Source organism: Pempheris klunzingeri, chromosome 21 (assembly GCF_042242105.1).
Source record: "Pempheris klunzingeri isolate RE-2024b chromosome 21, fPemKlu1.hap1, whole genome shotgun sequence".
NCBI lineage: Eukaryota > Metazoa > Chordata > Actinopteri > Acropomatiformes > Pempheridae > Pempheris > Pempheris klunzingeri.
In genome coordinates this window covers 17,697,190-17,714,327 of record NC_092032.1, presented here as the reverse complement: position 1 = coordinate 17,714,327, position 17,138 = coordinate 17,697,190, and the positions used below count along the sequence as shown (strand labels likewise).

The following is a 17,138-nucleotide window of genomic DNA, read 5'->3' as shown; positions in this document are numbered from 1 at the left end:
CTTGCTTCATTTCCCCTGATTTTCCTCTCAACTCCAGGCCACTGGGGCCCAAATGATATACTTGGACTCTGACTTTGTTGATGGTACCTGAGGTGCCTCAGTGCTATGAAGTATTGAAGCATGAGGAGTTTGCCAGATGGGTGGCAGCTCTTACGCAGCTATCTCTGACCTATTTGAAAAGCTTGTCCCTCAGCCACATCAGGACAGTCAGAAGCCGGAGCCAAATCTAAGATCCAAGGCCCCTCAGGAGGGAAAAGATTTAATGCTTTTTCATTGCTACTCATTTCCATGGACCATTCATACGCAGCGCAGTAGGGCATGAGGTCGAGACATTATCACAGGAGATGCTGTAAAAATAATGCAGCATTAATGTTGAGGTAATGCGTCTCTGTGAGCCAGCTTGATGTCACTGTGTAGAATACTGCTGTCGGTCTGGTCTGAGGGGAAACATTTCCCTCCATCTGTGGCAAACACTCACTTTGCTTTTTTTATTGCTGAGCTGCTATGTTGTTGGATCTTAACAGATAATGAAAGTGCTGTTTAATCAAGCTACTATAATATCGGTACATACAAGGCTTGTTGATCTTATATCTATTTGTGGTTATTGATACTGAGGATTTTTTACAAAACATGCAGAAATGATTTACATTTCATTGAAAAAAAAAATCACTTAATACATTTTCTACTACTATTTCTATTTCTACTATTATAATATGATTTTTTTGTTGAGGTGACTGTGGATTATGGCCTGTTTTTTCACCTTATGTTATTCCTTTAGCCCTTCCCCGAGCTGGACCCCACCTACAGCGCCCCAGTCCGAGCTCCGCCCACTGAGATCTTACTAACCGACGATGACGATGAAAACGTCGAGGAGGCTTCTGGACAGGACGTGGAGATGTCCACAGTAATAGGTAACAGAAAAAGTCTGCATCTTATTCTGTTTTATCATAATGTAGTAGTAAATCTGTCTTTGGTGGCAACAAATGGCAGCAATTTGCCGAATCTATAAACCTGAACCTCACTTCACTCACATGCACATCAGCATGTATTTGACGTGTGTGTGTGCTGACACGCTGAAGAAGTGTAATATAGGAGCATGGCTGCAGCTCTTGTGGTGTAGTTCCTGAATTAGCCAGCAGATGGTACAATATAACCACCCCACTTTCACAGAGGAGCAGCTTTCTGACTCCTCTTCCCTCCTCTGACCTGCCCTCGATTAAGGTGTCACATCCTAGTGGGTCATATATGTAGGTTACCGTTCTGTTTGGATCCTCATTTTCAAACTCTGCAAATAACGTGTCATCTTCTTTTTACTTTATTTTTACTTTCTTGTGCTCACTTTGTGTCTTTGTTACAGTAAAACCATTTCAGGCAGGTACTCCAGCCCCTGTTCCTGACACTGTAAGTAGTATTTTCTTGAGGATTTTGATGTCAATAATGATGATAGAAAACAAGATTTTAAGTAGTTAATGCACCTGATTTGTATTTGTATTTGTTTAGTACTGTCCAATTAGAAAGACGATGTGTTCAGTGAGAGTAGTAATAAACTAGATTTACTGTAAAAATGTTCTCATCCATTGAGTCTATATCCTGCAGTGTTAGTTAGTGTAACCATATGAAATTCTGGTGGGAGAAAGCAGTCCATCATGGCAATTAAATAAAAATCAAGAATTGTTTGACAACTTTATGCACAAACAGCTGCTCATTGGCTCCTTTTTCTGTGTAACTAAGCCAGAAACACTCCCTCTGCCTGTAGTTAATGTTAGCACGCCTGAGTCTGCTCACTGCCTGATGCCCTGCTGTGGTCCAGTGACTGAATGAACAAATGAATCGCTCACTGAGTCTGTTCAACCGTCCGTCCCTACAGGCGTCTCCTGGACAGAAAGGGGAGCGAGGTGAACGAGGTCCAGCCGGTCCCCCAGGACTGCCCGGCCCTCCAGGACAAGCCTCAGGAGACGGGGAGGGAGGGGAGCCGGGACCCCGGGGTCCACAAGGACCACAGGGACATCCAGGCCCACCAGGAGCTCCTGGGAAGGATGGTCAGCCTGTGAGTTTATCTGCCTGTTTGTTTGCAATATCTAAAATATTCTATTTTTGCCGTAGTTTTCTATTCACAGAGCATCAGAAGAGCTATTTAGAGCACTCTCAGTTGTTTAGGTCAATCCTACAGGTCAAAAGATGAAATGATGGATTTGTTGTCTATTCTGGTCTTTTCTCTAGGGAGGTAAAGGTGAAGCTGGTGTCCCAGTAAGTAAAGTCTTTCTAGCCTTGTAGATATATTGTTCATTCTTGTGGAAGCGTCTCTGGGGGAAAACTGGTTCAAGACGGTACCATTTTCAACACACTGGGTCCTAATTTAGAGAGCTACACTTAATATATCAGCTGCTACGAAAATCTGATCCAACCCATTACCTTTAATGACTTGTACCAGATCGGGGTCACTGATCTAACATGGGAGCAAGTTATGGTCTCGACCTAATTCCTTAATTCACTACCTGTATCATTCCTGCTTTCACCCTTTATAACCGGATACAACATGACCTCTGATGAGGCTCTGAGCGCAGCCATAACTGTCTTTTCTTCCCAGGGAGCAACTGGGATTCCAGGATTTCCAGGACTACAGGGAGAACCTGGTCCTAAGGGAGATAAGGTAAACCCGCTCCTCGGCTTGAATACCATAATATAATACCTGGACTTCAATATGGTCCAAATGTAAATACTTAAGGTCTTGTCATTGGCTTATAAAATGAGCAAATGTATGAATTGGTCATTAATCACTAAAGGTAGAAAAACGCATAATCATTCCACTGCTGTGTCCCTCAGGGTGATCCTGGTATTGGATTACCAGGCCCTCCAGGCCCCCCTGGACCTTCAGGTCGACCTATCAAGGCTTCCATGTTCCTGGTAAGTTATTAACCTTTTATTTTTTTACCTTTCTTGGTCTTTAAAAAATCTACTGCACTGTAATTATTAATCACACTGATTCAGAAATGTATATTTAATCCAAATCACTAATATTTCCGTTTAGTTTAAATTTGTTTTGTCCATCTGCATGTGCATTTATTAAGTAGACGGTGTCCTTAGTTGTTTGGTTGCATCTTTGAAGGTGCAGCACTAATGTTCAGTCATCTTTGCTCTTGTCAGCTTTTAGGTAATCCTGTTGTCTTCAATTTGCACCAGAAAAGATGAATCCTATATAACTGAAACCAATTAGGCTGATTCATCGGAAAACTCACTTCAGTTGTGTTTGTATTTTCTGCTGAAGCTGCAGTTGCGCTCTGTTGTATCTGTCCATTCCACTGTGTCCACTGGTGTTTTTATGCTCCAGTAATATTTATAAATGAGAGAATAAAAACAAATTTGGGGCCAAGATGAAATATTCATCATGTGAAACCAGTGATGCCTGCCTTGCTGAACAAAAGCACTTCTGCAAGGAATATGAAGCATTCAGGCATGCAGTGTGAGTGCAGTAATGGATGGATTGGTCATTTGGTGTGTGTCATTAGGAGGGGTCAGGATTTGAAGACTTTGACAGTGATGCAGAGATTATCAGGGTAAGTGAGCTTTGGCTTTTCTCTCTGGGATAATATTTAGCACCGTATTACAATTCTTTCTTCTTTTCTGTTGTAAGATGACGTCTCACACTGATTTGATGCCGTCTCTGTTTCGTGTTACACTTTTCTATAAAGGTGTTTCAGTTTGGCATTAGAGAGATAGGTGAAAGTACGTTCTTAAACTTTCCCTTTGTGTCACTGAAATATGTCGCCTTGCTTTGTCAGGGGCCTCCAGGGCCTCCTGGCCCCCCAGGACAGCCAGGGCCCCCTGGAACACCATCTGAGGACACCTTTTCTGGACGGCCTGGGGTCCCTGGGAAAGATGGAGAGCAGGGTGAACCTGGACTGCCTGTAAGTTAAACTTATTTCCTTTACTCCCATGTGCAGTTTATTGACAACAGCAAAATACAAGAATGAAGGTTTAAAGATGGCACAGAAATTGAAGTTCTTGTACATGTAGTATTGTAGGTTGTTGGAGCTGGACATGCTTCTTCATACAATTAGTGGTTCTTTGGGCGAAAACACTGAAATATCTGCTACACAATGACACAATAACTTATGCAGAAGTGCACATTATCTCTAAATTGTAGCTAACGGCATGTCACTGATAATAAATATTGAATTTCCTCTGTGATTTCTATTGCATTTGACTTTAAAATTGCATCATTGCATTGCATCATGATTTTAGTACAGCAGGGATTATTATTAGAAACCATGAAGTTCACTGACTGCATTATTGACGTAGCTTCTGTTTTCAGGTAATTGAGGAGTGGTTTAGTGGCTCTGGGTCTGGGTCTGGTTCTGGTTCAGGGTCTGGTCAGGTATTAACATTTGGTCCTCTCGAATCTGAAGGGCCTAAAAAGACAGTATTTTCCCCAACTTTATTTGAAAACCCATGTTCATACACTGCTTTCCTGCCATCGCCTGCTGCACATTTTTTTACAGTATGTGCAAACATATTGGATGGGTGTGTGTGGTTGAGCTGGAGAGAGGCCATTAGCAAAGTGTGTGCATATATTGACTGCAGTATGAAGTACAAATATTTCTATGCGTTCATTTGTAAATGGTGCTGCCTTACAGCACACCCCCTTTTTTATTTTAAAACCATCCTCGAGCTTCAGTAACAGCACTTTGGCAGAAACTACCATAAGCTTCAGAACATGGTCAGCTGCAGCGTCTGTTGGGGGAAATGTGTCTTTTGTCTTTGAAACATCAGAAGCTTTTACTAACTGTGTGAATGGACTACTCAGAGTCACAACATTTACTACGGTAGTGTTTTAGTCCATAAAAGGTTTATTCATTAGGTCTAACCTTGGGAGCCCATTAGCTTTTAAAAAAAAATGTTTTTTTTTTCATTTTAACCAGTTTAAACCCTGTTAGCTTGCACCTAATATCCACTTTTGTTCAAAAATATAAATGGTACCACACCAGCAATTTAATAACCAATGCAAAGTGCAGGTAATGTACAGACTTAATTCCCAATGGTATAGCTGTCTGGAATCTGTATCTAAAATGTAAATATATTCTTGCAGGGAGTTGATGGAAAAGATGGGGATCCAGGGCCTGCTGGGGAGAAAGGAGACAAGGTGAGGCTGATGGATATTAGATAGCAGCATCATTGCAGTGTGTTGGCATGGCTAAAGAAACACATGGTGCTAAGCTGACTTTGAGAGGTCCACACAAACCATTGAATCCATGCAACGACCTACGCAGTTGTTTTCTCTATGTTGAATGAGCACCACACCAACCAGGAGCTGCCTCTTGCTTGTGTGACTTCTGCCACCTTTTGTTTGAGTCCTCTCTGATTTCCCTAGAGCAGGCCTCTTAGTGCTCTGTTAGCAAAAACAATTACACACAAACTAAATAACCACCTAACATAAAGAGCCAAGCTCTTAATGAGATGACCCCGTAGACTAATAAAGCTAAGGGGCTCGAGTGTAAACAGGTTTGTGTTGCAACACTCACTTTGCTTTTTGTGCAAACTAGAAGCCTCAGTCGCTCACTAGTCATTGCTGTTGCTATTTTATCTGTTCAACAGGGCGAGTCTGGTGTAAGCGGGCAACCAGGACCAAAGGTAAAATCTCCTCTTCACTTTTTTAGCTACTTCATTGGTTTAACTGATTGCATGATCATTTTGAATAGCCACTCTAACGCATCTCTTGCAGGGAGATCAGGGCCCTCCAGGGTTTCCAGGCCTGCCAGGCTCAGAGGGTCCCGAAGGACAGCCCGGTCCCAGGGGCCTACCTGGTCCACCAGGTCCCCCTGGAAGAGGCTTCACCTTGGACTTTGAGGTACAGTCTACTTGCAGTCTAGCTCAGCCTCAGCTGGATGTGCAAGATCAGCATCACGCGAACATCCATGTGGTCATACTCCTATACACGGCAGTTCAGTCCAGTCAGCGTAAGCTACGGGGGGGTTTAGGTGATGATAGTCAGAAAGAGCTGTTAATTCCAAAACAGCAATGGTGGCTCTTTGAGATTATGTCTTATACCACCAAACTAGTTTTTTTTCTGTTGTTTCAGATAAATCTGTAGTCGTCAGCTTTTCTAGCATACGTGTGCTGCATCCTGCAAGTCTAGAGTTTATAGGTTTTACTGAAACATATTTAATGTTTGAAGACAATAACTTCTTATGGACTCAGCATTTGATCCGTATGAATTTCTCTCTGTCAAATGTTTTAGGACTTGGAGGGATCTGGGATTGAGAGTGCTTTTGGAGCTGCGTCTTCCAAAGGTCCACAGGTAAAACTACATCATTCTGCACTGTATGCTGTTGTTTTTTCACAATATCAGTCATCATACTGCGTAATTTCATCCTACCAGCAACTACTATTTCTTCCACCTCAGATAAATGTCCTTGTATTTGTTCCACAGGGTCCTCCAGGAATCCCTGGACTTCAAGGACCCAAGGTGAGATGTTTGTGTCTGTGATCCAGTATCTCAGGTCCAATCTGTGGGTGGAAAGCTGGTTATGCTGGTTATCTCAGGGTTGAGGCTTTAGGGTTAATGTTAGGATTGTGCTTCGGCATGTGGAAACACACAGGAAATGAATATTTAATCTGGCTGACTCCACTTAATTAAATAAAGGTATTTATTTAAGTATACAAGTCAGAGAAGTGATCATTTTAATTTCATTTCAAACATCTTTTGATCATCTTTTCTTTCTTTTTTTCCCCTTTCGCCCCTCACAGGGTGAAGATGGGTCAGACGGCTCCCCAGGAAAGCCGGGGCAAAAGGTGAGTCTGCTGTCAAGTTTTGCTTCTCTGTTGCGCTGTTTGCCACAGTTATCTCAGCACACATCAGACAGGTTTCTTAGATGTCTGGAGCCTTTAGGTCATAGCTAACAGCTGTAAAGTCAGAGGCCACAGGCTGACAGGGGATGTCAGCTTTTGGCAGCAAGGCGCTCTGGGAACAGAGACACTGTCCTCTCACCAGGTTGTGGTTCTTGTTGAATCTGACCCGACCACCTTACAGAATGTCACCTCCCTACAGAAATGAAGTCATAACACAATGCAGTGAATGATGATTTGACTTTACTTTCGTCGTGTTTTGTTGTGATTTTCACTCGGTGCATTTTACCACTAATGAAATGAGTCAAGCAAGTTATCTTATACCAGTGATGTACAGCATATAAATGACCAATGTTTCTTGTTGGTCTCTGTAGGGGGAGCCAGGACCTACGGGACCACCAGGGTTCCCAGGACTGGAAGGACTAAAAGGGGAACAGGTGAGCAAGATTTTTATGAAAATACCAGCTTTTAGAAATGGTTCAGAAGGATTTTTATTGTCCCCTATAGCGACTTTTGTTAGACTACGTACCTTGAAATATGTTTTTAAAAGCTGATACTCATTTACAGTGTATTTCAACCTTTTCAGCTATGTAAAGACAAACAAAGGAACAACATGAATTAAGGGTGGGACTGGACAGGATAAATGACATAACAATGAAAAATACTGCTAATAACTGAATGTTTGTCTTCATCTTGTGTTCACAGGGACCAAAGGGGAGCGAAGGTGATCCCGGACAAAAGGTAAAACCATCAGGAGTGCATATGTAGATTTTTAAAGTTTGCCATTTTTGCCTTTCAACAAATAGCGATACAAAATGCTCTGAATGTGTTTTTCAGGGGGAGGCGGGACGGGACGGGCTCAGTCGACCCGGCCCTCCAGGACCACCTGGACCACCAGGACCCATCATCAACCTCCAGGATGTAAGTAGCACCTGAGCACAGCCCCTGAAGACGAGGCTTACTTAGACTGAGAGGGAGAGTCCAGTGTTTGAGGGACAAGAACTTGAACACAAGGATCATGTGGATATCATGTGAGTGCATTATGTAACCAGAGTGAATCACTTTGACGACATTGACAACATTCTCCTTCTGCCTCCTATTCAGCTTCTGCTCAACGATACAGATGGCGCCTTCAACTTCTCAGGGATTTTTGAAGCTCAGGGACCCGCTGTGAGTATCAGACAAAAACACATCAATCACAGACCAAATGATCTTGACGTCATGACAACAAATACAACGTGTGGGTGGTTAGATAGCTACTGTTGGTTTATGTCTGCAGACTGTAACAGTCCTGTGTTTCTGCTAAAGCTTTCAACTGTGATTTTCCTCGAACAAACAGAAGCACATGCACAAACGTGGATATGACGACATGTAGAGAAGTCATTTGAACTTGACTTCCTAATTTTATTTCACAAATGCTTGCAGGGACCACAGGGTCCAAAGGGTGACATCGGGATGCCAGGACTTCAGGGACCCTCAGGACTGAGAGTAAGCGCAAGCCTTGTCTCTGCTCCCATATTGTACAGTTTAATAGAAGTTAATATGTGTGTAAATGCTTGTTGCTATTGTTTGTCTACATGTGTTTTGTTTGTTTACTCACTCGTGTGTTTGCATGCAGGGTGAAAAGGGTGAGCCAGGGTTCATCATCGCAGCAGATGGATCCACGATGTCAGGCCTGGCCGCTCCAATGGGACCCAAAGGAGTCAAGGTTAAATTTGACGTCACAGTATTCTTTTACTTTAGAGATCTGGGGATATTTATGTGTGCATGTTCTTCAGGATTTAAGTATCAGTCTAAACTGCTTATTGTGAAATAGGTCAGAACATCTTCAGGGGAAGTGTACAAATCAGTGTAACTGTGTTTTTGTTTGCAGGGAGACACTGGTGCACCCGGAGCCGCTGGAGTCCCAGTAAGTATTAACACTGCTAACTCTAATTGTTTCTGCATCTGTGTGCACATTTAAGAAATACTGTCAGTCACATTACTTTGTTCCCAACAGGGGCCTGTAGGACCACCAGGACCCAAAGGAGAGTTTGGCTTTCCTGGAAGACCTGTAAGCACCATGAACACACCAAACACACTGACACCTCCATATGTTAATCATTGGTTCTTTAATCAGGTTAAAACATGCATTTCTTCTATGACCCTTTGAAGTAAGAATTGTCCTCTGCTTCTAGATAAAGTCCCACACACCTGCTGTTTGTTAAGTTTAACTTGAGATTAAATTGAATTACTGAGTCAACAAATTACCCAATTTGCCCAAATTCCCCGTGGACATCGTCAAAGTTAAATCCAATCTATTGTCCCATACTGTTGTGATAACAGGGTCGTCCAGGCCTGATGGGACCAAAAGGAGAGAGCGGGGATTCTATAGGCCAGCAGGTGAGCCACACATCCCAGCAAATTATTAGCATGTGAGAAGTTTATATGTGTAAAAAAAAAGAATAATTTTTTATTTTATTTTCTTGTCTTCTTCATCCTCTCTGTTTAGGGACCTCCTGGCCCTCCTGGGCCGCCGGGCCGCCCAGGAATATTTAACTGCCCCAAAGGAGTAAGTGCACACACTTACACACACACACAGCTTTGACTGTGAATCATCACGTGTCTTATGTGCTCACTGTCCTCTCTCCTCCCCTGTCCTCTGAAGACAGTGTTCCCCATCCCTCCCAGACCCCACTGCAAAATGGTTGTAAGTTTCTGTCTACGCAACTGTATTGCTGATAAAAACACGTCTTTACAAATCCTTTTATAACAGCCTGTGCTAGAAAACTTCTTTTTATTAAAAGTTATTCATTTGTAATGGCATCCCCCTGCTTTGTCCATATTCTGAATCCTAATTCATTTTACTCATGGTAGCCTGAAGGTTTAATAAACACACAGGGGTCTTTTAGATATGCTACCATGCATACCATGTGAAGAACTATTTCCACAGGCCTTCAGAGTGAAGGCAGAGCTGCATCCTAAGTGTCAGTCTATCTTCATTAACCCTCGGTTGCCTGCGCTGTATCATAACTTCATCTACCTACAGCACAGCCTTTTCAGAGATTTCACTCTCTCTTCTACTCACCTGCTCTGTTTCCTCCTGTGTGCTGATCGAGTGCATAGTTCTCTGTGTAACATTGGTACTACCTAACCACCTTCTATCACTCAGAACTCATCCAGGCTGGTTCTCAGATATTCCTGCATGCTGCATGTCCAGTCAGGAAAGGTGAAGGCTCATTGCCAAAACAAAAAGGAGGAGGTACTAAAATCACATCCACAGGAAAACTGCATGTATCATTTGCATGTTTGATATATTAACAATACGGACTGAATGAAATGGGGTGTAATATGGGCAATTCTTTCTTAGATAATGGCCGTGATATTTATCCTGAAAGTAATACAAACTCTAATTCAGTTATCACTGACTGCTGTTAATGTCTGTGCTCCATTATTTCAGCTGAATCCCAATGGAACCGTTGCAGTTGGTAGGTTGAGTTGTCTCTTTTGTTTGCCGTGAATTATGAAGCCTGAACTCTTTTCATCACATAATTTCAATATAGACTTCACTCAGTATAGTAAAAGAACAAATGAGTTGTGATTTACATACTTGCAATTTGCTTCTTTTTTTTTTTTTTTTTAATTTCTCCATCAATGAGGCAAAAGAAAGGTACTTCATTTTGGCCTTTTGTCTCTAAGGTAACTGTCAGACAGGACTAAAGGGAGAAAAAGGAGAGAGAGGCCTTCCTGGGATGCCAGCACCACCAAGTGAGTCTCTCCCAACGTGTAGACATTAAAAGTGATAAATAATCATAAATGTCCACCAAAGAGTTATAAGGTCTCTGTTTTCTCTGCTCTAGGTGCATTTATCTCCAGAGGAGGCTGGGTAAGTTTAATAAGGAAGTACCTTTTAAAATCTAATGAGACATGATGCCTTCATGTGCCATCACACTCAGCTTGTGTGTGTGTGTGTGTTTGTGTGTGCGTCTTTGCACACGGATGTGATGACAGGGGACAAGAGGTGACCAGGGCATTAAAGGAGAGAAAGGAGACATGGGGGAGGCAGGGTTGCCAGGGCGACCAGGTATCCCTGGGAGACCAGGGCTTGTGGTGAGTCAAGTTTCCATGGATACACACCATCTCATCACGCCGTACGTCATCTTTGTGATAGACAATCAATAACCTCCTCCTGACACATTTCAGGGCCCTAAAGGAGAGTCAGTGCTTGGGCCTCCAGGTCCACCTGGGGTGCCCGGTTCAACGGGTATCCCAGGATATGGCAGACCAGGAGCAGTTGGTCCTCCCGGACCACCAGGGCCTCCAGGACCTGCTTGGTCAAACTCAAGATATGGCTCAGGTACAGTTCATCGGTCATGAATATGTCATACAATCACAGCAAAATCTGATACTGTATAGAAATAGTCAAGTTCACACACTCTTCTTGTAGCTGAAGAGATCAAACAACCAGTTGTAATGAGATAGTATGAAAGGTGCTGACATTTTTCTTATGGCAGCTTTGACCGTTGCTGGACCCCCCGGACCTCCTGGACCACCCGGGCCTTCGGGTAACACAGCATTTGTAAGTGGAAGTGTTTCTATATATGATTTAACATTTGCATGATTACACATCACAGACACAAAATGTAGCCAGTGTTGCTATAAAATAAATACCATGACAGTATCACAGTTTCCAGAAAGAGGTCCAGTTTTTCGTCTGTTTATTTTTCTCAGATGAAAACATTTTCGACCCGTGAGAGTATGATGCAGCAGACCCTCAGGGATGCAGAGGGAACTCTAGCGTACGTCACAGGGACAGGAAGTCTCTTCCTCAAGGTTTCCCAGGGATGGAAAGAGATACAGGTACTGACTTGGATTAGCCTTATATATTCAGGTTTGGTAAATGACTTTGCACTAGAGATATACTGAATATGATTCTGAAACATCACTTATGCACATTAATGTCATATTAATTTTAACAGGATCGTTGTGTGTCACTACGCCATGACTAGTAAACCTTTCAGATGAAAAACGAGGGTGCAGCAAATAGTAGCTAGAAACACACCTCAGAGCTGCTCTCTTCTAAAATGATAAGCATGTAGGTCAAGGCTTAACTGGTGTAGCAAATAAAATCGTGGAACAGCAGTTAAACTGCTTTTCTGTTTCTAACTTGGATCTTTTCATGGTCAGCAAAGCATTCAGTTACTTTCATGATTTGCCTTTTAACTTCATCTAAATCCAGTCCAAACACAAAACATCCATGGCCATTGGAAAATTAGTGCTGCAGATTATCTGGCTGTGAATCGGCTCCCCAACATCACCGCTGGTTATTGGAAACATATTTGAAGGCCAAACAGTCTCCCTTTTTAAAAAAATAAAGATAATCAGTGATTAATCAACCAGTGTACAGCAGCATTTCATCTATATAAGTGATAAATGATCAAGCATTTCATGAAGAATGCAGTGTTTGTGTATGTTATATAATGTAACAAATGACACAGCACATTCAGTCTTATTTACAGCCTCCACTTTGTTTTGTCTCCACAGCTTGGCAGTCTAATCTACCTCTCCAATAACATTATTCCACAAGATGAGGTACTCATTGCTCATTTTATGGATTTTAGCTCACTACCAAATGTGATATTGTGGAATGCTTTACTGTATGTGCATAATTTACCCATTTAGCCTCGAGTTGCATATCAGATAAGAGGAGACACGGTGGAGAGAATACGTTCAATTGGAGAGAGGGTGAGTGTCAATAAGACTGTCGTTTAAATAATGTAACAGGCTCGATGTGAGTCTGTAAGCAGAATACTGACTATTCTCACTGCTGTCGCTTCATCCTTCTTCAGCTCAACCTAGTGGCTTTGAACCAGCCCCACTCAGGTGACATGATGGGGCTCGACGTAGCTGACCGGATGTGTTACGAGCAGGCCAAGGCGATGGGTTTGCCTCCAAACTACCGCGCCTTCATTTCCTCCCACCAGCAGGACCTGGTCCACGTGGTCTATCCTGGTTTCCGGGAAACTCTGCCAGTTACCAACCTCAGGGTCAGTCTGCTGCTTTTTTACTGTCAGACTAGTTGAACTAAACTTTTCTCATGCAGGAGCCCTCCACCGTTTAAGTACTTGGCTGCATTTAACCCACCACGTGTGCTCTTCTAGGGAGACGTGATGTTTAGGAACTGGCGGTCAATTTTCACTGGCGACGGGGGGCCAATCGATGCCAGGATACCCATCTACTCCTTTGATGGGCGGGATGTTTTAGCTGACCCCTTCTGGTCAGTAAACCTTATCAACTCCACACTTGTTTGCCTGTCTCTTTGTGTCTGTCTGCTGTTTTTCTACTTTCTGTCATGCTGACACCTGTCATATGATCTGTCAGGCCTCAGAAGAGCATCTGGCACGGCTCCACCAGCAGGGGTCTCCGAGTGGTGGACAAACACTGTGAGACGTGGCGAGCGGACCACATGTCTGTCACGGGCCAGTCATCGAGCCTGACCTCAGGTCTGCTCCTGGGCCAGCAGACGCGAAGCTGCTCCAGCCAGTACATCGTTCTTTGCATCGAGACCCACAAAAACTCTTAAATCCCCCCCCCCCCCCCCCCCCCCCCCCCCCAGCCCACTCCACCGAGGGCCCCGTCCCAGCCACCCTAAATATCAAACGCTCGGGGAAAACATTTGAGTGTTTCTTTTGAAAAGAGTGTCATTTTCAGCACATCTTTGGTGCTACGTGTAGCATTTTGTGGTTCTTAAAGCACAAGACCACATTTAACACCCTGTCTTCACAAAGAGGTCTTTAGTACATATTTTTCTCCCCCCTCTTCTGACGTCACTGTGTTCCTTCTCAGGAGCGAGAAGATTGTTAAGAGGCAGCAACTAACTCTTGAAAACAGCCAAGATAAACCTGGGAAAGTAAGCCAGTGTGACAAAGATGCTCCTCTGTGAGACTGGTATCATTTCGGATTGCCTGCAATCCAAATTTGTGCCTTAAAGCAACGTCCCCTTTGTGTTGTAAAGCGATCCAGAAGATTCCCCCTCACCTTCAACCTGGTGGCACATATTGGAAACGACACCATAGAGGCCAATAGAAGCTGACAGGCTTTTTGTACTCAGTACACAGTCACAGTAATGCTAACATCTCAAAGAGAGTGTGGTAATGATTTAATGTTGAAATGACACACGCAGCACCTTTTAACCTTCAGTCAACAAAAGTGGACTCGTTTGCAACTAGACACAACTGTGTCACTTTACGAGAATCAAACATAAAGTAGATAAATGTTTTTTTCTTCCAAACCACAGTCACCCTGGTGTGTTGAGGGTAAGAAGTCTCTTTTCCAAGTTAACTGACTCTTTTTCATTGTTCGGCAGACCGACAGTAGAGACTGAGGAATGTGCACCTGCCCTGAAATGTGGCAACTTTTATAAATGATAGATCTCCAAATACTTTTGTGATGGAAGCATAAAGGGCTGCTTTCACTGTTTTGTTTACAGGTTGTCATGGAGAGTTTTGAGTTTTTAACATTTCAGCAGAAGTTTACTCAATGTGTTAAGGGTAAGAAGTTTTATCTATAACTTGCAGTCCCTCATCCAACAGCGGGATGACCTGACAACCAGTGTTTCCACCAAAGTCATTTTTGATGCACTGTACTTTATTTTTTATAAAATATTTTCTAACTCTTTCTAACATTTTCATCCTTGAAAGTGTTAATTGTGTTGAAGCTTTTCATACATCTTGGCGATCTCACTTTTTAGCAGCTCTTTCTCTCAATAGGCTATTTAATTTAAATTCAATGATTTATTTATACCGTCACAGCACATAACATGAAATCAGATGATTAAATTTAAGAATGTAATTTATCGTTTGTTGTTTGTCAAATGACTGTTTCTTCTCACTTTGTGCCTCTTTTCTATTTTTTTGTACAGTTTTTTTTTTTTTTTTTCATTAATAGATTTTCGGAGGGTGCAGACAGTCGAAACAAAAATTCCACCTCATGTGGAGATACAATTGAAACAAGCAAAAATATTTTCATGCTAAAAAAAAATACTAGAAAAAGAGATTCCAAGGGGGAAAAGTGAGAGCACATGTTTTTGTATAAATATTGGTGCTTTGTTAAATAAAGTTTTCTCTTTTCATAACCTTGTTCTTGTGTCGTTCTCAATTCAGTGCACAAAATAACTCTTATCTCCGACTGCAAGTTAACTTTTCCACCTCTTTTCATTAGTTATGGTAGAGACAGAAATACCTGTGTACTAAGCCCACATAGGGGGAATGTTTGACACTCAAAACATTTTTTTTGGTGGAGTATTCCTTTTTAACATTTTGCTTAACACTGCTAACTTGAAGTTAAGATTGAACCTTTTTTTAATACTTGACAACGTGATTAATTGAAAAGAAATCTGTGGGTCAATGGAGAAAGAGTTTTTTGTTGTAGTAGTAGTGAACTGTTCTGTGTATATCTTTGTGAATCATTGTTCTGAACATGATTGATGGATAACTCCATCCTGTACTGAATGTTAAAGATTTAGTATCTAAATATAGCTCTTCAAACACACTTTCCTTCCAAAGGTCCACTTTTTTGGATGTTTATTCTTTTCTCAGTGTGTACTATGGGTTAGACTACATGACAGAGTAGTCGTGTAATAGTACTGTGAGCTTTCCACTGTGACAACATAGACTGTCAGTTCATTCATTTATATCTTTTGTACGTTTTTTTTTCTTTACTTTTTTATTTGGCCATTTGGACATGAAGGCATTCCAGGTACTGCAAACATTTTCTCTTAATCTATTGACTCTGCACAGCTTATTTTGGTTTTAACCAAAAGGCAGGACCCAGTTTGACCACATTATCTGTTCTTTGGTTGATTTGAAGGCCCTGTTTGTGCTGCTCCTGACTGCTGCAGGAGCTGACGGTCAGTCTTTCCACCTTGGCAAGTGTCCCCAACCATCTGTTCAAGAGGATTTTAACATTACAAAGGTAAAATACTTAAGGAATACTATTCTTAGCTCTTTATATTTAAGCCTTTTTAGTTGATATAGAGTATATTGTTTTGAGGTTTTAGTGTCTTAATTAAGGAGATGCCAGCTGCAGATTTACAACCTTGGTGCTCTTCTCTCTCTAGTATATGGGCACCTGGTATGAAATAGAGAAGCTCCCAGCTGTGTTTGAAAAAGGAAAATGCAACCAAGCTACATACAGTCTTCTCACTGATGGGACGGTCGGCGTTCGCAACGCAGAGCTGCTGTAAGGATTTAACCGCCCTGTGTGTTCCTCGCTGGGAGAAACTATCATCCTTCACTCTGCATAGGAATAAGTATGTATGGATTTATGCTATTTAAGTTTTCATTTTTCTTTGTACAGGTCTAATGGGAAGATAAATTCAATTGAGGGTGTTGCCAAAGTTAAAAACTCATCTCAACCTGCTATTCTGGGTGTCAGCTTCTTTAAGGGTAAATATACAGTGGAGAAGAAAATGTAGCTAGTACGTTGTACTATTATAATACACTACAGAATACCTTATGTTGTCCTATTTTATACAATCTTTATCTGTATCCAGGTGTTCCAGATGCTCCCTACTGGGTGCTTTCCACAGACTACCAGTCATATGCTCTGGTGTACTCCTGTTCTGACTACCTCAGCCTTTTCCACTTTGACTTTGCCTGGATCCTGGCTCGCACTCGGGTGTTGAGTGAGGAAGTTGTTAGTCAGCTGCATGATAAGCTGGCTGCCGCTGGTGTAAACATAAACCGCCTTACAGTCAGCAATCAGACAGGATGTGATATCATGACCTGAGGCATAATTAAAAAAGGGAAACAATATGCTGAATACCTAAAACTCCAATATGCTCTGGCATATTACTTCTTGTTTACTGACACCACAATCAGATTTAGTGCACCAGACAGCAATATGTCATTGAGACTCGGTTGAACGTTGAAATTAAAGCGAACCAGTGTGGCTGTATGATATGAGTTCATTACATTCATCTGATAAGTAGGAGCATTTTCTGCTTGCGATGAAGATGGATTTTGTGTCTCAGGATATTTATGCAGTTCATGCACACAACATAAAACAGTGCTATCTATTGATAATTTTGGTTGTGCACATGGAGCTGTATAGCTTAGTGAAATAAGCATGTTGTTATAGTGTAATATATGTTCTGGGCTCCTGCTTTAATCAAGTCAAATATAAATAGGCACTGAATTGAATCCCCTAAACTAAATAAATAAATTATACATAAAATAAAATACTTTTTTGGAAAAATTAAATACAGAAAATATATACTTAGATCTCAATTTCAGTTTCATTTATGTTTGTTATGT

At 41.9% G+C, this 17,138-nt stretch overlaps 2 protein-coding genes across 2 annotated transcripts in view; both read left to right on the top strand.

Annotated features, from left to right (window-relative positions):
- The window catches only part of LOC139221147 (collagen alpha-1(XV) chain-like), a 54,331-nt gene extending 39,412 nt beyond the window's left edge, over positions 1-14,919 (top strand). Inside the window, exons 8-44 of the mRNA XM_070853061.1 lie at positions 779-911; positions 1,358-1,401; positions 1,868-2,047; positions 2,221-2,247; positions 2,588-2,650; positions 2,824-2,904; positions 3,507-3,554; positions 3,780-3,905; positions 5,087-5,140; positions 5,593-5,628; positions 5,720-5,845; positions 6,236-6,295; positions 6,428-6,463; positions 6,745-6,789; positions 7,218-7,280; positions 7,549-7,584; positions 7,681-7,764; positions 7,948-8,013; positions 8,269-8,331; positions 8,462-8,551; positions 8,717-8,752; positions 8,843-8,896; positions 9,169-9,225; positions 9,335-9,394; positions 9,491-9,532; positions 10,283-10,310; positions 10,522-10,590; positions 10,683-10,708; positions 10,834-10,932; positions 11,026-11,179; positions 11,337-11,401; positions 11,554-11,682; positions 12,367-12,414; positions 12,505-12,567; positions 12,672-12,869; positions 12,984-13,099; positions 13,204-14,919. Coding sequence (XP_070709162.1) covers positions 779-911; positions 1,358-1,401; positions 1,868-2,047; positions 2,221-2,247; positions 2,588-2,650; positions 2,824-2,904; positions 3,507-3,554; positions 3,780-3,905; positions 5,087-5,140; positions 5,593-5,628; positions 5,720-5,845; positions 6,236-6,295; positions 6,428-6,463; positions 6,745-6,789; positions 7,218-7,280; positions 7,549-7,584; positions 7,681-7,764; positions 7,948-8,013; positions 8,269-8,331; positions 8,462-8,551; positions 8,717-8,752; positions 8,843-8,896; positions 9,169-9,225; positions 9,335-9,394; positions 9,491-9,532; positions 10,283-10,310; positions 10,522-10,590; positions 10,683-10,708; positions 10,834-10,932; positions 11,026-11,179; positions 11,337-11,401; positions 11,554-11,682; positions 12,367-12,414; positions 12,505-12,567; positions 12,672-12,869; positions 12,984-13,099; positions 13,204-13,405 — 2,907 coding nt within the window. The 3' untranslated portion in view covers positions 13,406-14,919. The remainder of the gene's footprint in view (positions 1-778; positions 912-1,357; positions 1,402-1,867; positions 2,048-2,220; positions 2,248-2,587; positions 2,651-2,823; positions 2,905-3,506; positions 3,555-3,779; positions 3,906-5,086; positions 5,141-5,592; positions 5,629-5,719; positions 5,846-6,235; positions 6,296-6,427; positions 6,464-6,744; positions 6,790-7,217; positions 7,281-7,548; positions 7,585-7,680; positions 7,765-7,947; positions 8,014-8,268; positions 8,332-8,461; positions 8,552-8,716; positions 8,753-8,842; positions 8,897-9,168; positions 9,226-9,334; positions 9,395-9,490; positions 9,533-10,282; positions 10,311-10,521; positions 10,591-10,682; positions 10,709-10,833; positions 10,933-11,025; positions 11,180-11,336; positions 11,402-11,553; positions 11,683-12,366; positions 12,415-12,504; positions 12,568-12,671; positions 12,870-12,983; positions 13,100-13,203) is intronic.
- Positions 14,920-15,507: 588 nt separating this feature from the next.
- LOC139221210 (apolipoprotein D-like) lies at positions 15,508-16,734 on the top strand. The gene is made up of 5 exons (XM_070853127.1): positions 15,508-15,579; positions 15,691-15,795; positions 15,941-16,062; positions 16,180-16,268; positions 16,376-16,734. Exons 1-5 carry the CDS (start codon positions 15,565-15,567, stop codon positions 16,609-16,611), a joined length of 567 nt encoding a protein of 188 aa, XP_070709228.1. The 5' UTR covers positions 15,508-15,564; the 3' UTR covers positions 16,612-16,734.
- Positions 16,735-17,138: the final 404 nt, after the last annotated feature.